The sequence below is a fragment of the Carettochelys insculpta genome, chromosome 10 (genome assembly GCF_033958435.1).
Source record: "Carettochelys insculpta isolate YL-2023 chromosome 10, ASM3395843v1, whole genome shotgun sequence".
Lineage (NCBI taxonomy): Eukaryota > Metazoa > Chordata > Testudines > Carettochelyidae > Carettochelys > Carettochelys insculpta.
The window spans coordinates 35,623,018-35,646,353 of record NC_134146.1 but is presented as its reverse complement, the minus strand read 5'-3'; the positions used below and the strand labels follow the sequence as shown (position 1 = coordinate 35,646,353).

At 40.6% G+C, this 23,336-nt stretch overlaps 1 protein-coding gene across 1 annotated transcript in view; it reads left to right on the top strand.

Annotated features, from left to right (window-relative positions):
- The window catches only part of ZBBX (zinc finger B-box domain containing), a 48,258-nt gene extending 32,082 nt beyond the window's left edge, over positions 1-16,176 (top strand). The window contains exons 16-19 of the mRNA XM_075004431.1: positions 6,248-6,412; positions 9,614-9,859; positions 10,993-11,131; positions 15,939-16,176. Coding sequence (XP_074860532.1) covers positions 6,248-6,412; positions 9,614-9,859; positions 10,993-11,131; positions 15,939-16,011 — 623 coding nt within the window. The 3' untranslated portion in view covers positions 16,012-16,176. The remainder of the gene's footprint in view (positions 1-6,247; positions 6,413-9,613; positions 9,860-10,992; positions 11,132-15,938) is intronic.
- The last annotated feature ends 7,160 nt before the right edge of the window (positions 16,177-23,336 follow it).

Below are 23,336 nucleotides of genomic sequence, written 5' to 3'. Positions count from 1 at the left end.
ATCCTCCACAACCTAGCTTTTGGTATTGAGTATGTATGCTTTATATGTGCATAGATGTATTTCTATGTGTACATACCATGGACTAGGAACTGTGGCGTAATTTCTAGGTCAGTATCATAAATTGATGGATACTGATATGGTAACTTGCCCTGCCAAGAAAAGCAACCAACAGAATGTAAGAAATTATAGGATAAACCAGGTCCCTATTTTAAATTGCAAATTACACCTACATACATGTTTTTTCTCTCTGTCACCTGAAAATTCAGTGTGTACTGATTTAAATAAAATCAATGATTTTTTTTTAAATTAAGTTTCCCATTTATATTTCCTCACATTTCTTCAAACACTGGTGCAAATTTGATCACTAAAACTTGTTAATTTACAGCTCAGGACATATTTTATGACATCTGAGTGTATATGTATTTTTTTAGATAATTTGATTTTTATTAATTTAGGAAATAATACAGAATATTCATTACCAGTGCCAAGCTGCAGCTGCACCAGGACTACTTTAGGAATACTAAGAACTAAATCATACACAAAACACAATAGTTGTTTATATTTTATTAAGCTGAATCTTAAATGTTACATAAATGTTTCACATTTGCAATTGCAGCAGTCTCCTGAGTTTGCTGATTGACAGGTCTCCTTAATTTTTTTTTAAATTTTCAAATTGTATTTACTGTAACAGACAATTCTTCGGAGCACTAAGTGGATGTTTTCTTTAATGCTTCTATAACAAGCTCTCATCTTCCCTACTCCCACTGTCATTTTGATGTAGATCTGTTTCCACGTTACCAAAAAAAAAAGGGAGGGTGGGAGGGGCAACTGAAAACTCTGCTGACAGTGCACATCATTTTGGAGTAAGTCCTATTGAAAAGAAGTATAGGATGGGGTTCCTTTCAGGCGGTTGAGTTATGCTGAAGTAAAATGGCATTATGGTCTGTGACCATGATGTTCCAACATAAGAAGCATGTATTATATAATACTACAGGACCAGTTGCAGCTCTGCATGCAAGCAGAAGTTGGTCTGGAAGAAAGTTCTAGACAGAAACCTGTTGTAATACACATCCAAAGTGTATGGACTGGGCCCTGTGCTGGCTGGGGCTGGCATGGTACCAGGAGAGGAAGGTGTTGCGTTGCGCTGGGCCTGATGCTGTGCTTGGTGAGGAAGGGGCTGGCACAGTGCGAGGGAGGAGTCCATTGGTTGGGGACTGGGCTGGGCCCCTTGCTGGCCACGGGGTGGGGTGGGGCCGGCACGGTGCTGGGGGCGGAAGGGCATGGTAGAACCTTGCCCAGACAGACGCAAAGCAAGAATAATGTATATGATAAAGAAAATGACAGTGGCAACTGGCAAGCCTAGATTTGTCTTACAACAGTTTTCTGTAGTGTGTACTTGGGTGATAGATTCTAAACCTAGCTAGAAAAAGTTTCTTAGCAACATCCAACATAACAAACAGGTTGGAAATTTTCTTGTTAAATCACACATATACAAGGCATAGAGAGAGAGTCCTAAGAATGGTGCATTGCAGAGTTGATCCACTTTGCTCTTCAGACACATCCATTTCATTTTCTCCTGTTAAGCAGTTTTCCTTACATATTTATTCTTGCAGCTAGGCCCTGCGTTGTCTTCTGGCGCTACTTACACTTGATACATTTTCTTTTATTTTTAATGCAGTGAACAAATTTCTTCAAAATATTTCTGGATAAGGTCTTTCTTTTACCCACAGAAGCCATGACAATTTTTCTTTGGCAAAAGCATAGGGAAATATAGGAAGCTTTGAGTGTACCGAATGAGATGCTCTTTTTTTTCTTTCAGTCCCCTCTAGTGTTTCCTTCTTTGTTGCCTCTGTCTTCTCCTGTATATTGTCTCTGTCTTTAGACAATGCCTTAACTGAGGGTATGTCTATGCTACCAAGTTTTGTTGTCAAAAACTGCCTTTTGGCCACAAAACAGTGAGGTCACATCAAGATTGCTGGCTTCTTTTGGAAGAAGCTTTTTTTGGACGAGATCTTCCAAAAAAACTTTTTCCAAAAGAGAGCATCCACACAAAGTGTATCATAAAGGCAGTCTGTTTTTTTTGAAAGAGAGGATCTGCACTGATTGGACACTCTCTTGCATAAAAGGCCACCCAGAACCACTTCAGCCAGGGCTTTAGGTTACCAGTTGCTTTCAAGTGCTGCTGTTGGAGCCTTGTCAAGTCATGTGCTTAAATGGATCCCCCTCTGGATAGTTATTCCTCTGCTCCTTCTGCATGCTTGCCTACCTCTTTGAGGGAGAGCAAAGCTTGTCAGTGCCTGCTGTGGTTGTCCTGCTTTTTTGGATGCCACAGCTGTTTGCTTGGTGCCATGGAGCCAAAGCTGCCCCAGACATGCAATGGCTCCATATGGCCATACTGCACTCTTTGCAGCACTTTGTGCCAGGTGCCTTCTTGGTCCTGAATGAGCTCAACCCCAAGTTTATTCTTGGGACCCTCTCCCTGGGTGTGGGAGCTACACTTTGGCAACTTCACCCCACAGTGGGGAGGCATTTCTGGAGGCTCAACTTGATTTTGGAATGGTGGAGCGGTGGGATAACCAACAGTGGTTCCAAAACTTCCACGTGTGGAAGGTCACCTTTTTGGAGTTGTCTGGCTCTCCCTGTCCTCTGTAGACACAACAGCCACCAGTGGCCCACCATCCTCCTGGAGAAGCAGGTCGCAATCACAACATGGAAGCTTGCCATGCCCAACAGCTACCATTTGGTGGGCAACTAGTTTAGCATGAGGAAATTCACAGTTGGGGCCCTCCTTGTGGAGGTAAGGCACTCTCTGGCTGCAGTTCCTGCAAGGGAGAAGTGGGAGGAAAAGGGAGATGCTCAGGTTGGGGCGTGTGAGGAGTGGATTGGGAGTGAAAGGAAAGCCCTGGGGGTTGTGCTGTCCTGTCCTCATACAGCCCTGCTCCAGGGGATGTGGGGTGTGGCATCATACGGTGTGGGTCCTGGGGTGTTTGGAGAGGAGGAGATGGGAGGGGGACTGGCACCTCTCAAAGGCTCAAGCACTCCCTCTCTCATTCTTTGTTTTGTGTGTGTGTTTGTCTCCTTCTGCAGGTTGTGATGGCCATCCATTTGATCCTGCTGTGGAGGATCATCTTCCTGAGATACCTGGACCCGATCGTGGCTGAATTTGCTGCCCTGGGGTTCCCAAACTGTGCTGGAGCCATTGGTGGGACCCACAACTTGATCCACACACCAGAGCACCATGTGGCCCTGTATATCAATAGGAAGGGCTACTCTTTTATGGTGCTGCAGGCCCTGGTCACCCACTGTGGAGAGTTCACAGAGATTTTTGTTGGGTGCTCGGGCAGGGCACATGGTGCCCACATGTTTCATAATTCCAGCCTGGGCAGGAAGCTTGGAGGCGGGCACCTTTGTCCCCCACCATGAACTAGCAGTTGAAGAAGTGCAGATGCCATTGTGCATTGTGGGGACGCAGCTTACCTCCTTATGCCTTGGTTTTTGAAGCCTTATACTGAACACCTGGACTCCAGCAGAGACCAATTTAATGACTACCTGAACCATGCCAGGATGCAGGTCGAGTGCATCTTCAGCCTCCTCAAGGCATGTTTCATGTGCCTGCTGACCCACCTGGACATGGGGGAGCAAAACATCCCCGAGGTGGTTGCAGCATGTTGTGTTCTCCACAACTTTGTGGAAAGGAAGTGGGAGGCCTTCCTCCCAAGGTGTGGGGGGCAGACATTGGCTGTTGAGGTGAGCCTTTGACCAGCCAAGGACAGTTGCTATCTGCCAGGGTGTGTATCCAGGAGGTCCTGAGGGGGAGGTTCTCTCAGGGACCCCAGTAACTCTCCCCAGGGCCTCCCCAATAGGGGCGTCCAGCTTGCAGCCCTATCCCTTCCCTGAACTCAGAATAAAGAAAGCTGTTCGTTTTCCAACAAAATGAACTCTGTCTTTGTTTCATTTGCAACAGATGGGCAGGGAAGCGGGGCTCAGAACCTGGAGAGGGCATAGAGTGATGTCAGGGTTGGCTACATGTGCCACCTTGGGTCCAGGGACCTCATCAGGGTTTTGTGGGTCTGGTGACCCCAGGGGGTGAGAAGGAGAGGGGACTGGAGTGGGGCAGCGTGAGGGGGCATGGGCATTGCTTGGGAGGGCTGACTGAAGGGGAGTGGGCATAGCAGGGGTGCAGGAGGGTGATGGTCAGGAGGAGTGACAGCAGGCCCGTGTGCCAGCATGTTGTACACAATGCCACACGTATTGTTGCGTGAGCTGCTCCCATGGTCAGTTCTGCAACTCTGCGTCCTCAGAGACCTTCTGCACCAGGGTTTGCTGCACGTCATGACGTCTTCCTGGACCCCGGCATACTTTCAGGGCTCCAGGCTGTGGTGTCTGGCTTTGGTGGTGTGGCTTGCCCCTTGGGCCTGTCTGGTCTCGTGGTGGAGAACACGAGGGAGATATGATCAGTCATCCGTGCAGACACTCTGTCTGTGGCTGTGCCCACCTCTGTGAGCAGCAACCAACGCTCTTTGGGGCAGGGGAGGGGAGATATCCTGGTATCAAGGCTATGTGTGGCCTGCACAGTGGGCCCTGTCTTACTGGAGCCTCAAGGTGCCTACAGGACTGTGCTGCCCGCTTCTGACCCCATCCCCCCTCTGCATAGACAACAGATGAGCAGGGAAGGAATGTGTCTGGCCACAGTGGGATTCCCTCATGGGCTGCAGAGGAGCCTGGAGCAGCGTGGGCCTTCCTAGGGCCCGCTCACACACCTGCGGCTCGGTGCTGCCCACAGGCAAATGCTGCCTCGCACATGCAGGCATGCCCAAATGCATCACTCCTCAGTGTGTCTGCATTAGGGCCTGCACCCTTGTGCCTAGCCTGCTTCTAGCCATGGCAGGTGCAGGGAGACCCCCACCCCCACCTCTTTGTCAACAAAGAGTGAATGGTAATAGAGAGGTAGCCCAGTTAGTCTGTATTCTAACAAAACAGCAGAAATGTAGCACTTTAAAGACTATCAAAATGATTTATTTGGTGATGAGGTTTCCTGGGACAGACCTACTTCTTTAACATAACTGGCCTCTGCCAGTATCCCACAATGCTTTCTTTAAGGGCTTTGCACAGTGGTTGATCTATAGTGCCCTACAGGCATGTGTCTTTCCCTTTTCAAAGCTCTGGGAAGCATCTGACAACTGAGTTAGCTGCCCCCCTTTGAGGAAAAAAAGAACAAAAGATTGGAATGCTCGGGCAGACTGCTGCTGTAGGAGGAGGAGGACAGGCTGCTGTGCTGCTTTGACATTCCTAAGTACTCAGAGCCTAGGGTTGCTCATGATGGGGCTCCTGGCAGCTGACAAGGCTGTAGGAGAACCTGCATGGAATCCCAATATGTGCAGGGATCAGCTCTGCATTCCCACAACGCTGCCCTGTGAGGTACATCCCCACAGTGCATTGCTCACGCCGGTGATGATGGTACCCCAAGTGTGGACATGATCTGTCGACAAATGCAATTATAAACACACTCTGGTGATTTTTGTTTTGTTGACTTTTGAGTGTCAACATAAGTTTTGTCAACAAATGTGATAGTGTAGACATACCCTAGCTCTGCTGTGCTTGGCCCAACTCCATCACCACATAAGGACAAAACTGTGACTGTCTTTTCATATATTATTCTATGGCATAAATTCAAATTGAAAGCCCAGAACCCGAAAAAAGTGAGAGCTGTTGTTTAGGCTGGACAGACTAGAGGCACTAGTTCATTTTTATGAGACTAAGTGTAGATACAACATATTTGTAATAAGATTTAAATGTAAGTGCTGTTTTTAAATGATAAATGTAACATTTTGTTCAGTTAAAAAATCCAATTTTAAAAAAAATCATTAACTTTTACCCACTGTAAGAATTTGGGATGGAGACAGTGTTCATGCTTTTCTGCTGATGATCAACTTTGATGTAATGATCTGCTTAAAATTATGCCTATTTTCTCCAAAGTCTTCCATTAATATATAAAAACTGGTTAATAAAAAGTTACTAAATCTTTTCATGGTAAAATATAGAATCTGAACAAATAAAAAAATTACTTGCACATAACTTTAAAATATGTTTGTATTTTTTGTATGAAATTTTTAACTATAAAATACTGATTCTCTGGACATAAAAATATTAAATACGGCAGCTACAGCATCACATGTTACATGTAAATATTAGCATGAAAAAGTATTAATATTTTCCTGGTGCTATTTATGTTGCATTTTAATTTCAGGAAATGGACATTGGTTGAGAGACATGAGCTTAAGTGAATATGCTGATGATTGTGTAGTACGTGATGTCTTGCAAAATGAACTGAAGAGATCTTCAAGTAGTTTGGAACTACAAAACTTACGGGCTGGAGTTTTGCTACAGACATTAATGCACAGGTCACCCACTGGTAAGAATATGGACAGGATAACAATTTTTTTTGATTTAGCATTTATGTAACCATCAGGCTAATTTTAAGCATATCAGCATTCCTTTTCACATAAAGCTAAGTACGTACTTTAGGGATTTGTTGAATGGGAGCCTTAAATCTGTGAGACACATTCTGTAATTTTTTTAATTTACTATTCATTTGTAAAGTAGGTAATTTTAGAGTCTACCCAGTTTAACTTTTGGTTTGGATATCTGCTGTCTCGTGCTACAGGCATCCTGGCTGCTCCACTGTGGCCTATTGACTGAAACTCAGCAGCTGATGTAGGACCTCCTGTTTGAAATGTGTCCTGTTTGCAGAACAAATGGATGACAGCAAGATCATGAACCAGGGACTCCTGTATAACTCCAAAGACCTTAGGGTTGTAAATCCCTCCCCTGACCCCTAAGTGGTTTAAACAGTTTTAATCTCAGGGCCAAGAACCAACCTGGACAAGAACCGGAACCCCAAGAAGAGCAAGGGCTACAAATGCCACCTCAGGAGCTATCTTGCACCCTCCACCCAGACCAACTTGACCCACACCGAGTAGGAGGCCACATAATCATTTTCACAGTTTTTTTCCCAGGGCCCATCTTTCCTATTTTTTCCAATCTCCTTTTCAATTTCGTCTGCATGGACCCACATAACCTCAGACCGATGGGTCCTCCAGATGCTGGAACAGGGATAAACTCTCTAAGATGTATCTAAATCCTCCCCCAGCTCCTTCCCCATCCCCCTTCAGGGATCACTGTCATTTGAGCCACCTGTTGCAGGAGGTAAAATCATTGTTGCAGCTGCTGGCAGTGGAAAAAGTTCCTCATGAGTACTGAAACAAAGGGTTCTTTTCCTTTTTTTATTTGAAATGCCAAGGGCAAACTGCAGGCCATTCTGGACCTGCAACACTTCAGCAAATACCTACAGAAACTAAAGTTCTGCATGGTCTCCCTGCTTTCCATCATTCCTTCCCTGGATCTGAGAGATTAGCATGTTGCCCTCAACTTGAAGATGCAACGCAGGCCACAGCCTAATTTTTTTTACTTCCAGGGCTGGAATAAATTTTATGTACACCAAGGCATATGCAGAAGTGCACCAGCAGTAAGAAACGCATGCTGCTAGCTGTGGGGCACTCTGCTAGTCAGCTGATTGGCACTTGAATCTCTGCTGGGCAGCCACACGTATTGTAAAATCATTTTCAGATGTACTACTTTGTGCATTTGATACTCCAGACATACTGTAAATTGTCATTTCAATTTGGAACCTCCATATTTTACATATATGTGTAATGGAAAAATTGTGAGCTTGTCTTGCCTATTTCTGTTCTCTTAATTGTGAGAAAAAACAAAACAAAATGTATTACAGTACTTTTTTGCAAAAGAATGTTCTAAAGCCTGCACAGCTCTCAATGCTCACAAGAATCCAGCTTAGTACAGTTGGTGTTTCTGAGAAAAGTGAACAGGACTTAGGTCTATTTGTATTTTTAAATACAAAAAATATAGGTATATTGTATGTATCATTATGGAAATATTCACACTGTATCATTCGGGTCATATTCAGTAATGGAGTCTCATTTTTGCTTTCTGCATATTGCAAAAGTCCAGAAGGAAATGCAGTTATAACATTTGTTATAACAAGAATTTGCTGCTGCTGCTGTTTTTTCAGTGGAAGTTGGATGCGTAACACCCATATGAGCCTATGAAAGTCCCAGCCAAAAATGTGAAATTGAACCTGGCAGCCATGGATAAAAGATCCAGCAGTCAGTGTTCAACCATTTTAAAGTTACTTCTCTTAAAATTTCCATTTAACTGTTGTGTTCTTAAAGTGTGGAGGAAGCACCTTTTAAAGATTTAACAAGTAATTTAAACAATTAACATGTAAATGGTCTTGTCTTATGCTTTCACCAAGAGTAAAAATTAAGCAATTGTATATATTCAAATATTCTTTCTCACTAATTCTATACAAATATTTTATTTACTTTGAATTAAAACTAAGATCTCATGTTCCACCAACAATTACCTTTAGTAAGCCACTTCTCTGTGCCTAAGTTTCCACTCTCTCCCTTTGTCTGTCTTGTCTATTTAAGTTACAAACTATCCAGGACAGGTATTTTCTATTACTACGCATTTTTACAGTATTTAGCACAATGTGGTCTTCATCGTAAGGCTTTTAAGTGTTATCAGGCTAAATGAAGGAATGAGCAATTAAGTGATTTTTCTCTCCTCTCATCACATTTCTTTGATCATCCTGAGCAACCAATATGATATTTCGGTTATTTTAGAAAGTAGTACTTGACTGATTAAAATAGTTAATGTTAAATTCACTGCAAAAAATCTGAAATTTTTTAGTTTATGCATTTGTATTTTCTTTTTTACACTCATAAATAAAAAGCAGCAGAATCAAATACTTTTCAACATGGCAGAAAAAAAATGTGTGCCATGCTGAGCCTAAATGTGTAGACTTGAATACTTTATTCCAGAAAGGTTTATAGTATTATAAAAGGAGTATCAGAGATGCCAGTTCCAATTAGAATTCACATTGTTAGGCTTGGAAGGATTCTATTTTTCTTGGTAAACATTGTCACTGAACATATACAAGCAGATGAAAAGTGTCAGTGATGATCAGATTTTATAGATAGGCAAATTAAGAAAAAACACTGCTCAGGAACTTTAGAGTTTGATTGAAGAATATTTATTTTTATCAATATCAACTGTTGAAATATGCAATTTGTTTTATGCAGTACTCTTTTTTTTTTTTTTTTCTTTTTTGGTTTTTTTTAATTAACAAAAAAGAAGAGCCGGTACTTAGCCAGCTCCCTGCCCCTCTTCCCACAGCCAATCCCATTGCTGGGGCTCCTGAGGTGCTGGTATTTAGTACCAGCAAGCACCACACAAAAAAGCACTGGTTTTATGGTTTATAAAGCTTTGCTTTTTGAGTCGGTGTCTACAGTGCTTAAAAACTGTCTGACCCCCTTGTTGCTTGTCTCTTCAGTATTCTGTACAACCGTGAAAATAAAAATTGATAAAATGCTAAAAAGCTAATCAACATCTGTCAAAATTATTTAAAAATCAAATTCTGTCAAGACTAATTTCATTATAGTAAATAATAGATACAATTCTGTTGTTCATCTAAAATCTTGACTCACAATTAGAACAAAATCATAATTTTTCACTCTGATTTTAATTTCAGGTAAGAACTTCCGAAGACCTTTGTCAGCAAATATACCGTCCTCTAAATCTGTGAAGAGTGATCGTATCCGCTGTGTATTCTCTCAGACAAGACCAAAAAATTTAACTAAGCCCTTATCTAGAGCTGCTACTGCAATTTCAAAAATGGAAAGCACTGATGTAACTGAACAAAATGACCCTCTCTTAGAATATACTGCTGATCAACAAGCTTTAGCTGGCTTGGAAAATGAACTAAAATGTCATATAGGTAATTACTTACAGTATGAATGCATGTTTTATGCAACCGTGCTTATGCTTGCAAAAATGTAAAGCAAACTACATAATAATTGTTGTGTTCTTGATCATTAGTAGAGCTCTGATTTGTGGAAACTTTAAGACCTGATTCAGCACGGAGTACATACACCATTCTAGATATGCAAAATTCCAATTTTCTGGCTTAATAGGATGGTTTGTCTATTTTTAGTCACTACATAATCTTCAGATTAGTTACATGGGAACAAGCTGTAATGATCTCATACTTAAACATCTCTGACCCTCTTCATGTCTGTCAACAAAATCTGACACAATGGGTCAGGTACTTCCTCTTGGTATGAGTTTTTGTAATAAACACCTGCTTCCTTGATCTGTGATGATGAAACAACAAATAAACCTTGCTACCAGGATCAAATCAACAGTAAAAAAGAGTCCAACAAGGAAATCATTTTATTAGTACATCATCTTCCAGTTGACAAATGTCAGTTACCACCAGACACTGTTGGCAAAAAACACTTTCCTCCTGGGATTGTCTTTTTGAAAAAAAAAAAAAAGACTGACTTTGAGGACTGTCCACTTAAGGGATAGTTAATGGTGAATAGAAATGATTAGGTATTTTTTTCTTTCAGACAACTTTTGGTGCATACGTATCTCCAGGAGTGGGAATCAATGTTATGTAGTGTTCTTGAAGTACTGTGAGCTAGCAAACCATCTCTCTACCCTATCTGTGGTATTTCATGATCATAGGAACTTTTGCAACTAGAGTAGCAACTGTTGATGGGACGTTTGTTTCAAGTTTTAAATTGTGGTGTTTTGTCCTTATTATGAACTCTTGAAAATAATAACTGATGCAAACATATAACACAAAGTTAGAATTAATTTGTTTTTCCAGTAACATCCTATACTAGTATAAGTTATGAGGAGTCCTTATTTTTGTATTTGAGGCTGTATATAGTGTTGCCTTCTGTAAGGCTGAGGTTATAAACCAGAATATTTTATCACTATTATTTTAAATGTTATGTTTTTGCTGATATGGCTATACTGTTCTGAGAAGTTTTTAGAGACTATATATTGTAAGTACTGCACTTTAGTTATATTGGTTATTGAAAATTACATAAAATATTTCAGATCCTCAGGAAGAACTTTACAGCTTTACCTCTGAAGACTTAACAGCTTTCAGCAGACATTCAAAGAATATAAGTGAAAATATTACAGATTTTTATAATAACCTAGAAATGAAAGACCACAGTGGCATTGATATTTTTAGGTAAGTCAAACCTGCTGATTCTTTTTTTAATAAAGCTGTATAGTAAAATGCTTGATTGGCATACTTCTTGTACACAACATTTCAAAAAAGAGCTAATTATGATATGTTTCATCTGAGTGACTTACTATATTGATGGCATAATTGTAAAACAATTTTTAAAAATGCACTAACAATTTTTAAGTTATGCTGCCTAATGTTTTGTTAAATCACGGCGTTAGTATCACAAGTTTTTAGGCAGTCATGGATCTCTCCTCATCTATCAGGGTGGAAGATCCTGCCCTTAACTATGGCATTTCACAGGTGCTTTGGTTCATGGGAACATTAGCTCACAGCTAGTGTCCTGGGCCTGCTGACAGGCAGAGCAGCAGTAAGTCTATAGGCCTAGAACCCTCAGAGTGTGGTGATACACAGTTAATTGCTCTAGCTTGTGGCCTGGGAGAGCAAAATGAGTCTGTTTACCTGGGCCCTCAATCAGGAAGAGGAATTAATCCAATATGGATCTCTGGCCTAAAGTCAGGCAGAACAGTTGGAGTTTGTCTGGCCAGGGCCTCGGTTAGGGCAAACTAGCAATCAGGTCAGGTAAGGGGCTCTGGCTGGCAGTCAGGCAGAACAGCACAACAGTCTAGGGAAGATTTAACTGCCTGATGTGAAAGCAAACCATCTGGTCTCCTAGTTCAGACAGTTGCCAGACTAACGTAATCATTCTGACCGCAAAATGGGGAGACTGCCAACCCGATGGTGGATGGCAAAGGGTAGCGGGACACAGGCCCTCCCGCTTCACTCATGCCAGTCCAGGACCCTCACAGAGACTAGGTGAGCCCCACCACTGGGTCTGTGGAGAAATCTGACCATAACATGTTGGCTGGCTTGTAGTTGATAATACAGCCAAACCCTATGCAGCTACCCTGGGCTCCTTCCCACACATCCAATTTGGGGCGTGTGTTTCTGTGTGCCTGGTGCGCGTCCCACAGAGGTAAGCAGCTAATTTCAGCCCCAACAATTCACTGGTGTTCCTGGTGACTGGCAGTTCCTCTGCTTTTCAGGCACTGTAGTAGTCTCCATTAGCTCCAAGCTACAGCAGTGTAAATATAACACCCTGCTCATCAGGCAGCTCTCACTCCCCTGTGCTGAGGGCCTGGCCTTTTATATTTCCTGTTCCTGCCCCACCCTGCTCCTCTGCTTCCAGCAGGGAATCCATAGTTGTCCCTGTTTTCCCTACCAAGGGATCAGTTGTGGTCTCCCATCTCTCAGGGTGGAAGACCATGCCCTTCTCTAAACATGTAGGATGATAAGTGTAAGAGAATATAATCCATTAAATATGAAGAGTCCCTAGCCACCAAGATGATAGCAATAAATTGGAGTAGAAGTAATATAAATGTAAAAATATGCTGCTTGTATAAATTAGCCAGATAATTTCTAGCTAACTCATTACATCTCTGGAGAGAGTTATTCTTGGATGGAAATAAAATTGTAAGGACCCCTTTTATTAAATGTGAATGTGAATTAATTGTGAAATTTCATGACCACACAAAGTAATTGGTATATCTAATTTATTTTTCTTGTGTAATTAACTTCTTAAGAAAATAATGAAATTATTTTTTTCATTGGAAAGCATTAGTTCTCATACTGTTTAGATCTGAAATTTGCATTTAAGTCTCTTCTGGCCCATTGCAGTGTGGACATTTTTTCAGTCACTGCTTGATGCTGGAATAAAGTTCCATCATTTGACCATGTCCTTTGAATCTGCCCTCTTATATGTTACTGGGCATTCCATATCTGGCAGTTACAGTTGTGTGATTGCTATTGTCCAGAAAGTAAAACAACATTGCTAGTTGTGAGATATCTAAAAGAACTGAGGGTGGATAGGTCTAGGTAACAGGAAACCTCAAATTTGTTGAGACTCTGATGCGGGAAGGAAAGCAACCTGAAATGATGACAATGGTACAATTTGTTTGTAAATGCCTGTAGGTTATAAATGTTGGGGTTTGGGATGAAATACCTTGCCCAGTTACCAAGACACATAAAAATTGCATTTGTTAATCAAAGTCCATAACAGTTTGCTGCAGTAACCGTTTGTCAAGCAAACAAAAGTTATAGATTAACTAGAGACATGGATTCAGTAACTGTTCTGTCATAAGATATGGTGCAGCAAGTTCCAGTGGAAACCAGAAGTCATTTGTCTGACATGATGTTAGGAAAAGTCATTGAACTTCTCTGTCTCCATTAACACAGTTTTAAAATGCAAATAATAATGATTATACCTCAAAGGATTAATTAAACTTTGTATATTTTTTTAAATGAAATCTCCTTTGTAGTTTCTCTGTTAATAATGAAGCAGGTGCACATCAATAGGGATTTAAACAAAATTGTCAAATTAAATAAAATCTGGAGCAGAAGAAATTTTATGCTGATGAGTCTGGATAGCTTTCTAAAGCCTATTTTAGTTTTATTTCTTGTTCATTATTTAATAAAGTGACAGTACAGAAATGAAAACCCTTTACTCAGGGCTTGTCTGTACTTACCAGAAGATCAGCACACTGCTGGTCAATTTTTTGGAATTTGATTTGCAGCTCTGGTGAAGACAGGGCAAAATTGACCTCTCTGGGCTCAGCCATTGACCCCTGTACTCCACGCTATCGTGTGGAGTACGAGATGTTGACATGAGACTGTAGAGGCTCAGACTTCACTAGGGTAGTAAGTCAATTCTGATATGTTGATTCTAGCTATGCAAATACAGTAGCTAGAATTGCGTATCTGAAATTGACTTATTTCCCTAGTGTAGACTTGCCCTTCACTTATTTGTTCTGTGAGTTGGGATATTCAGTTGAGACAGGATAAAGAAGGTACTTTGGCCTGGTCTACACTAGGACGTTAGGTCACATTTAGGTGACTTAGGTTGCTTTTCTAAGCAATCTGTCTACAATATGGTGTATGTTCTGCTGACTTTAAGGGCTCCCAAGGTTATCTTTTGTATTCTGCTTTTCATGAGGAGTAATGCCAAAATTAACCTTGCGTGGTTGACTTTACAGTAATGCAGACACAACATTGGGAAATTTGACATTCTTGGCCTCCTGGAGGTGTTCCACACAGTATTTCTGTGACCACTCTGGCCATCACTTTTAGCCCTGCTGCTTTCCAGGTGTGCAGAAAATGGCCTAGGAAAGTTTGAATTTCGTTACCTCTTTGGCACATGTGGCTAGTGGACAAGGCAGCACTCCTCAGCAGCACACCTGACCATGAATTCCTGGGATTGCAGACTAGCTCCAGCATGGAGTGTGCAGTAGATTCAGGACCTTGTTGCCTCATGGTCTGATGAAGCTGTACTGGCAGAGCTACCAAGGGTTAGGGTTAGGAAAACAAATGTGGGAAGGTATGTTCCTAGAGCACACCAACAGACAGGGCATAGTTAAGTGCATGGAGGAGAGCCATGCTGGAGGAGAGGAAGGAAGACTGGGAAAACCAGAGGACAGATTGGGAGGACGAGAGAGCTCTCAGAGAACATGAAGCCGATCTTAAAAGGAGACGTTGCAGCTAATGAGGCAGCAAACACAGCTCCTGAGGTGTCTGGTACAAGAGCACAGAGGCCTGCTGCAGCCAGTGATGAACCACTTGCCCTCCTCACCATGTTCCCTACCCTCCTCTCATTGGCACACTAGAATGTGGGTGGGGGAAGTCAAGGGGAGCCTTGCATTCCTTTCCCAGGGATGCTTCTCAAAGCAGAAGGCTGACTTTCCCCAGCTGTGATGGCAAAACACCTCTTGTCCTTGCTTACTCACTCCCCAAAATCTCTGCTAAAAGCTCCTTTTCTGTCCCCTAAATAAAAATAATTTAGCTTATATAAACAGTGTCCTTACAGCTGTGTTACATGGGGAGGATGGGGGCTTACAGGCTTTTCAGGCAAGCACACGTGACTCAGGGCACACCTTGGGCTTGTCTACACTACCGCCTTCCTTCGAAGGAAGGATGGTAGTTAGGGTGTTGGGAGTTTACTAATGAAGTGCTGCTGTGCATAGGCAGCACTTCATTAGGCAAATTCCCCTCTGCGGCAACTCCAAAGCTTTAAACTTCAAAGTACCGGCGTGCGTCTAGCCGCGGCGCACCTGCTGGTACTTTGAAGTCCCCAGGCAACTTCGAAGTCCCCTTACTCTTCAAAATTTTGAGAAGTAAGGGGACTTCGAAGTTGCCCTGGCACTTTGAAGTACTGGTGGGTGTGCCACAGCTAGACGCACGCCAGTACTTCGAAGTTTAAAACTTTGGAGTTGCCACAGAGGGGAATTTGCTTAATGAAGTGCTGCCTATGCACAGCAGTGCTTCATTAGTAAACTCCCAACACCCTAACTACCTTCCTTCCTTTGAAGGAAGGTGATAGACACAGACCATCTATGTTTAATAGTGTTAAGCTTTAAGTTTTTGTATCTGAACATCTATTGAGCTCCTCCATGATTTTACAGAACTGTTGACATTAAAATTAATGAAAAATTAAAAAACTTAAAAATGAACATTAATGTTACCCAGGGAAATGACTGGGGGGGAAAAAAGCCCACCTGAGTCTAGATGAAGAGTTGAGAAACAACTTGTCAGAAGTTGAGAAAAATTAATGGATGCCATAGTTTTGGTCAACATTCTACTGTAAGCTACAATTTACCTATAGCATACTGTTTATCATGCCTTTTTAAAATATGATAAATCATGCTAATAGTAGATGAATATGCAAAACAAGACCAAACAATTACTTCCAGGATTTGTTTCTTTGAGGATCTTGAATACAAACTATTCATAATCATGTGGTGTGTGTTTTTTTTTAAAGAGACTGTGATGAAAGTCTTACAGATGAGGAAGAAATTCTGAGAGATAAGCAAGAAGTTCTAGAACTACATTGACCAAAAACAAAACCAAACCAAAAAAAAAAACTCTCTCAACTTGCTGGTAATTCTTTTTCTTTGCATTGCATAAAACAAGCAATCTGTTAGAAGGCAATTCTCAGATGCTGAAAATATTAACTGCTTACGATTTGCAAGTCTATCCTAGCAATAAAATGTGTTTAAAATTCATTTATGGGGTTTGTTTTTTTTTAACACAAACAATATATTACTGTGTGTTCAATACTGTTGCATATTTTGATATAGTTTTACTGAAACCTTAGAAAGTTGAGAAATTGGAGGCTTAATATCCTGCAAGTTGTCTGCTGATAGATGAATATGGAGGAAGCTCCACACCTGGCAGTCTTACGTGGCTGGAAAGAGAAAATTGACTCACCTCCTGATCTTGAGCACAATGTGCCAAGTTTAAATATGGTGCAAGTTACATAGTCCTCTTCTTCTGCCTTCCAGGATGTAATTGGTGCCACATTTAAACTTGGCTAACTATGCTCATCCTCAGAGTCCCAGTTGCCTCTTTCCAGCAGTATATCCCTTTGGATTGATATCAGTGCTTTTCCATACAGGCCCAAGAGAGAGATCCATGTACATTGTATCCAGTCCTCTTTGCCCTTGTGAAGGTGACCACAATATACACCTTCAAGTATGGCAAGAATCAAAAAGAGAGTATATTGAGATAAAGGAAGAGGTTTTTCTGGATGATTCCCCCAATGACATTAACTATAATCTATGTTAGTAGCAGTATACTCTAAGCCCCTGTTAACAGCAAATCTAAGAGAACCTTCCTGTCAAAATTTGCAAATATTCCTTTTTGAAAATATATTTCTTTAAAAGTACCATCTGAACAGATACTTATGTTACATGCACTTCCATTCAAAATTCTTCTATCTGAAACCTTATGTACACTCAGGATGAATGGATGCTAATCGGTGAACTTCAATCCCCAAACTAGGTTATGATTACGCGGAAATTATTACAATACAATACAACTAAAATGTCCATTTATTGGGATGACCCTTTGCCATGACTATTCAAACTCTTCATCAGAACAAATTTTTGTCATTCAAATAGCCCAGAAGGTTTCCAATGGAACATTGCTAAGAAGAGTTTTCTCAAGTGACTATATGCTCAGGTCATCATTAATACTGCCCATCTTGTTTGAAGGTTGGAGACTGAATTGGATCTGGAGAGGTTAGAATTAGACAGTGAGGGAGTAGTCAGTGTTAGACCCCTCACCCCTGTGTGCATTCCAGTGCCCATTTGCCAGTCTGGGGGACCACTGTTTCCTTGGTCTCCACAATCACTATTTAAACCCATGCCTTGAGTTTCTCAGACCCGTTGTCCCATTTTAGCTGCACTTCCCCTCTCTGCCTCTAGTTAAGTTGTTTGTAATCTGTTTTTAGGGTGCAGTGGTTCTGATGGATCACCTTGTGATGTTGCACGCCAATATTTTTATGGAAATATGTTTTTGAATATGAATATGCATAACTTGAATATGCTTTATGCAAAATGGACATGTAACTTATCATTCAAAAGTTTGTAATCCACTGAATATGTTCTTTTGGGCTATGTCTACACATCAGCATTATTTTGGAATAAGCTATACCAGAAGAGATCTTCCGGAATAGCATCTACACAAAAAATGCATTTTGAAATACCTCTCATCTATTCTGAAATGGAGTGTCCACTCTGATTGAATGCTGAATTACATTTAAGGCCACCTGGAACTAGGACCAGAGGCCCCCTATTTGGAAATAACCTCTATTAGGCATCTATACAGCTCCTATTATTTTAGAATAGGCACTATTCCTCATAGAATGAGGTTTCCAGAATTCAAAATAAACCATCCACTGTTTCAAAATGATTTTGAAATAGCAGTTTTACTATGTAGATGCTCACAAAGTTATTTCAGAATAGCAGCTGTTATTCTCAAATAACTTTTGCTGTGTAGATATGCCCTTGGTGTGCATGTATCATTCCTGTCCTGGTGGTTAGAAATATAAAATATAAACTTGTTTATTAATCTAGGTGTGGTACGAAAAACTAGTAGTGGTACTTCAGGAACTTAATAGTCTGGTATTCAAGGCAACGATCTGTAAATAGTCTTGTTCTTCCTGTAAGCCTGCTAAGATGTGGCCTGGTCACTTGATGCTGGAACCTATTTTGAATGTAATACTTTTCCATAGGGGTGTGAAAGGGTCCCGCTTTGGGCAAAACATATATAAGCAGGGAATTGAACAATAGGGGCGTTAAAAGATGCCAGACTCCAAGATACCCCATTTACCATCAGCCAAGACTGAACAGGGGAATGACCAGACCCAAACTAGGAGGCTGTCTAATTTGTAAGAAAGATAATTAAAGCTGTCTAGTAAGAATTTGCATGTAACTCTTTTTTGAGAATATTAAGCTTAGCTAGTGTGCATTGTTTTATTTAACTTAATGTATTTTGATCTGTCTTATCACTTGCAACCACTTAAATCCTACTTTTCATACAAATAAATAAATCACAAATAAAATAGATAAATTTTCATACAAATAAATTACTTTTGTTTATTAACAAGCCCATTGTAAATAATTGTTATGGGGGTGGAGTGGAGAGGAGATAACAGCTGTGCCTATTTCTTTCAATGATAGAGGGTCACACTTACAAGCTGGATTTATCTGGGTTTCGATCCCATTGGAGCTGTGCACCTAGGGCCTGTGTCAAGTCCCTGTGAGTGAGCCCTCCCAGAATGAGCTGCTCTCTGTGTCTGTGCTGCTCTGATATGGGGAGTAACCCAAATCTGTGGCTCTGCTGGTGGAAGATCAGAGCTGCTGCCTCAGCAGGACAAAGTTATGGCTAGACAATTAGGTGACAGTCTCAAGGACATTTCTGAGACCCTACAGGTATCTCACCTTTTTACCCCCCCCCCCCCCACTTTTTCTTTGGGTGGGGAGGAGCGGAAACCAGGAAATGATTTTTCCTACCAGGGCAAAATTGGCTGAAGCCTAGTAAGTGGGATTTTGGTGATGTTTTTGCATTCTTCACAGCACCATGGAGAGCCAGCTGGGAATATGAATTAGAAATTTAATGGTCGGAATTATATAAATGTTTAGTTCAGCCAAAATGGCCAGAATCCAGAAGTGAGACCTAGGATTTTGCTGTCTGATCTTAGGCCTATGGGAAAAGGTGAGACTGGAAGTCTTTGTAGGAGCCAGTCCCTCTTTTTTACCTTCCCTTTTGCAGTAGGGGAAGATGAGAAGATTCAGGAGAATGAGCTGAACTGGACATTGAAGAGTTTATCCTGATGTATGTGTTAGTTAGGGACCCTGTGCATATTGCATTGCATTTACCTAAATGCCTTGTATCAGGAAATGGGGCATTCTAGGGTTAAATTTAGTAAAGTTACAGTCTAGCACTTAAAATCCATCTGTGTGTATCACATTCACTTGCATGTCTGGATCAAAGGGTTTCAAGCTCTTGCTCTTCAAAGTACTGTATTTAAAAAAAATGGGTGAGTGTCTTGGTTAATGCTAATTTACCTAATACTTTTCAGAATTTTCTGGAAGTATGTATTGGTTTTCATTATTTGACTGAACCCAGAAACATGAACCCTAAATCGTTGTGTGTGTGTTTGTTGAAAGTGCTTTGAGAGAAAATCATGTTTTTGTTCAGAGATTGCTTTGTGGTATGGAACAGATGAAGATGCTTTTGAATCCTGGGAAATCTTTAACATGGGATGTGATTGGATTGAAAAGCTTTATCTGCTAACAACTGTTGTATCTCTATATAGAGAAATACCTTTTTCCCTGTCATAACCAGTGGCAGATTTCCTATTTGAGAGATGTTTTTGTCTGTAAATAAAAAACTTATTGCATGGAATCTACTTTTGGTTTATGCATGATTGCACTACATGTAAAAAAAGAGTATCCCCAAGAAACCTTTTATTTTTTGCTTTTGCTATTTTAATCATGATATATCTGCCTGTCAAACATAATTAGAGCATTGTGATTGCGATGATTTGTGATGGCTAAAAGCCTGCTCTTTCACTGGAAAGCATTAGAGCAATAGTATTCTGCAATTATTAGCAAAGTTCATGGCTTTTATGACACAGTTTAGGGCTGTTTTGTGTTAAAAGGCAAAATTATATTTTAGCAAAAATGAATAAACGTTTTATTTGAAAACTACTCAGAAAAATGTCACACTGATGGTTTTTTTTTTTTAACCATACTCTTGGAATAGCAGATGATTTCAGGCTTTTCAAGACCTTCAAGTGTACGGTTTACTTTGTTGAACTAGAAGTCAGGTGGGAATAAAGTCTTATAGACTCCACATAGTACATTTATTGCTTAAGCATACTTCTGCATCTGAATTTGGAAAAAGTTGTCAAGCAGCAGCTCTTTTATCCAGATCTAGTGATTGGTTGAGAGATGGAGGAGTGACTATCTAAAGAACTGCATACCTGTAATTTAATGTCTCTGATATTTATTACTGTACAATCCACTTTATTGGCTCACATGGAATATTCGCTAAATCTGATATTTTTGGGGGAACTGATGTTGGGACAATGTACCATTGGTTACCACTCAGTGAAACCTGCTAATTCCTCGGTTCCCACCTACAACTTTAAGTACCCTTAGGGCATTTAACATTCAGATTATTTTGGAAAAGCTAAAGCATTTAAAATACCCAGCCACTTTAGTTTCCCTTTTTGAGATTTACAAAAAAAAAAAAAAAAAGTCCAAACAGCAAAACGGAAAGAAAGCTAATACAAGAGAATTATTCTTGCTGAGGCACACTTGTAAACATTTGTACAATGGAGATGGGATGTAAAAGATGATGTAGAAGATGCATTGCATCTGTTGTTTTAGAAAGCCAAATAGCTAGTGTTTCCAAATCTATGTTTAAACATCAGCTTAAATAGATTTAACTGTACTCTTGTGTAAAAGTATTCAAGGGACTGGTTATGGCAGCTGATTTCATGATTAAAAATGGAGGCGTAACATAGCTTTTAAAAGAGAACAGGGAAACAAGATGCATTTGAGAGAACAATGCCATATTTACTTATACAGGAGGGTCTCAACATTCGCAAGGGTTCCATGTTGAGAACCCTCGCAAATGTTGAATTTCAGGTATGTGGCTCCCGCCTGGAAGCCCAGCTGCCGGCGCTCTTGCCTGGGGCTCCAGGGGAAGCAGCGGCTGCCGGTGCTCGTGAGTAACTGAATTCATGAGCATTATGTTCATGAATATTGAGACCCTACTGTATATCGTCAATTTTTGTACTAAGTAAAGAAATTCTTAGTTGTCTGTTGTGGTGAATAAATGCGAGCCACTTATTCTATCATTTTGATATTCTGAACACTGTGGAAACCCTGTGATTTGGAAAAAAAAAGTTTTGACAGAAGGTAGCAATCTCTTACTTGGATTGGTTGGTTGCCCATTAGCATTGTTTTCAATTTTATGACATTTTTAATGTCACATGTTCAAATTTTCAAAATAGCCACTGGTTTTTAGGTGCTCAACTTGAGACCCGTTGGGCCTTATCTTCAGAGCTGCTGAGCAATGCTTACCCACATATCAGTGTGAAATTTGTAATGCATTTTCATTCAGCTCTTCACCACCCTAAAAATGCTTTCCTGCTTAAACACTGGGTGTAAAGAGTGGCTGAAGCCATCATATAGGATGCTACGTGTTAGCTGCAGTGTTTAGTTTTATAAGAGCAGTTATGGAAAAATTTCTCTCAACTTCTTGCAGTGCAGATCCAGTGAAACCGGAACAACTTAATTCAGGAAGTTTTATCCTTTCTATATTAAAGTAACAGGGTTCTGAAAGGATCACTTTCAGTCTCCTTATTTTTTCCCCTCCTATTTGCTACCTGTAACGAATGAAATGATAGCTGTGCTTCTTTCCCAGAAAATACAGTATTCTGGTAAATAACCTTAATTGTTCTTCAAGTGTTTGCTCATGTCCATTCCATGTTAGATGTGTGTGCTTACCACATGCCCTGGTGCCAAACCTTCTCCCTCAGTGGTATCCATAGGGGACCAGCTCTGATTCCGAGATGCTGCCAGCTCCCCACACTCTGTTCCTTCTTAGTGCTAGTGATGGTGCTGGAACATTTCTTTGCTCTTGTAAAGTTTCCTCTTCCAGTGTGTTTGTTATGAACTTATACTACATATAGTGTTCTTCCTTTAATGTAGTGGTTTAAAGTTTTCAAAGTCCCAGAAAGAGTCTTTGTCTCAGGATGGGGAACTAAGTGTGGAGGCCACATCATACAGACATCACCAAAGGGGGCACCAGAGTCAGTCCTTTATGGGTACCACCAGTCCTGGCTCTCTGTGTTCTGTGCTGTTATTTAGCTCTAATTTACCCTTAAATGTCTTCTAAGAGCCCAGTAAGTAGTGGAAGTGTTGGTAATGCTGCTAGACAATACTGACCATACGTGGTTCAGCAGATTCTCTGATTTGACAATGGTCAGGTCCCAAGGGTGTTGGATTAGAGAGGTTCAACCTTTTCTTAATGGCACACACTTCTTTAAGAACAGAGAATTAGCTTTTCAGATTCTTCATGGAATGGTTATTTCATGTCCTCTTTTGAATAATAATTATTAGGAGCTCATCACAGTGCAAGAATAAACAATATTTCCTAGCAGGAAATGTACAACATCAATATTTCAAGTATTATCTCTCAACAAAGATAGAAATGAATTACCTTCTACTTATTGTTTCCTTTGAAATATTGAAAAATAGGGAAAAATCTTGCCAGCTATTCACTCATGACTCATGCAAATTCTAACTGAGTACTGACTGCAGAATTTGCCCAACAAGTACATGAATAATTGGTCTCAACTGAATACAATGGTAACTTAAAAAGAAAAATATTTTTCCGTTAATAAGGTCTAAGGTAATTCTAGTTGACGTTGGCATAAAGTACCAAGCAACTGTATTTGAACAAAGAGGTTGCTTCTAGTTCCTGTAAATTGAGTGGGAAATTTTGGGATGAAAGGACTGGGAAACAAAATCGGAGCATGGTTTTTGATAAATTTTGATGACAAACTGGGCTTCTTAACCAGATTTGCTTTTTCAATAGCTGTTAGTCCTGCTCATTTATGTCTCCTTGTCGGTAGCTAGAAGCTTTACCAGTGGCCAGAAATAACACCACTCCCCCATTAAGTTGCTGTTCCCATTTTCCTGATGCGGAAACTGAGGTAAGGAGAGGTCAGTTTCTTGTCAAAAGCCATACAGAGATATCAGTGGCAGAACTTGGAATGTAACTCATGTATCTTGACTCACACATCTCTAATTTTCTTAAAATGTGAAGCATTTCTCCCTGTGAAGAGAAGAAGGGC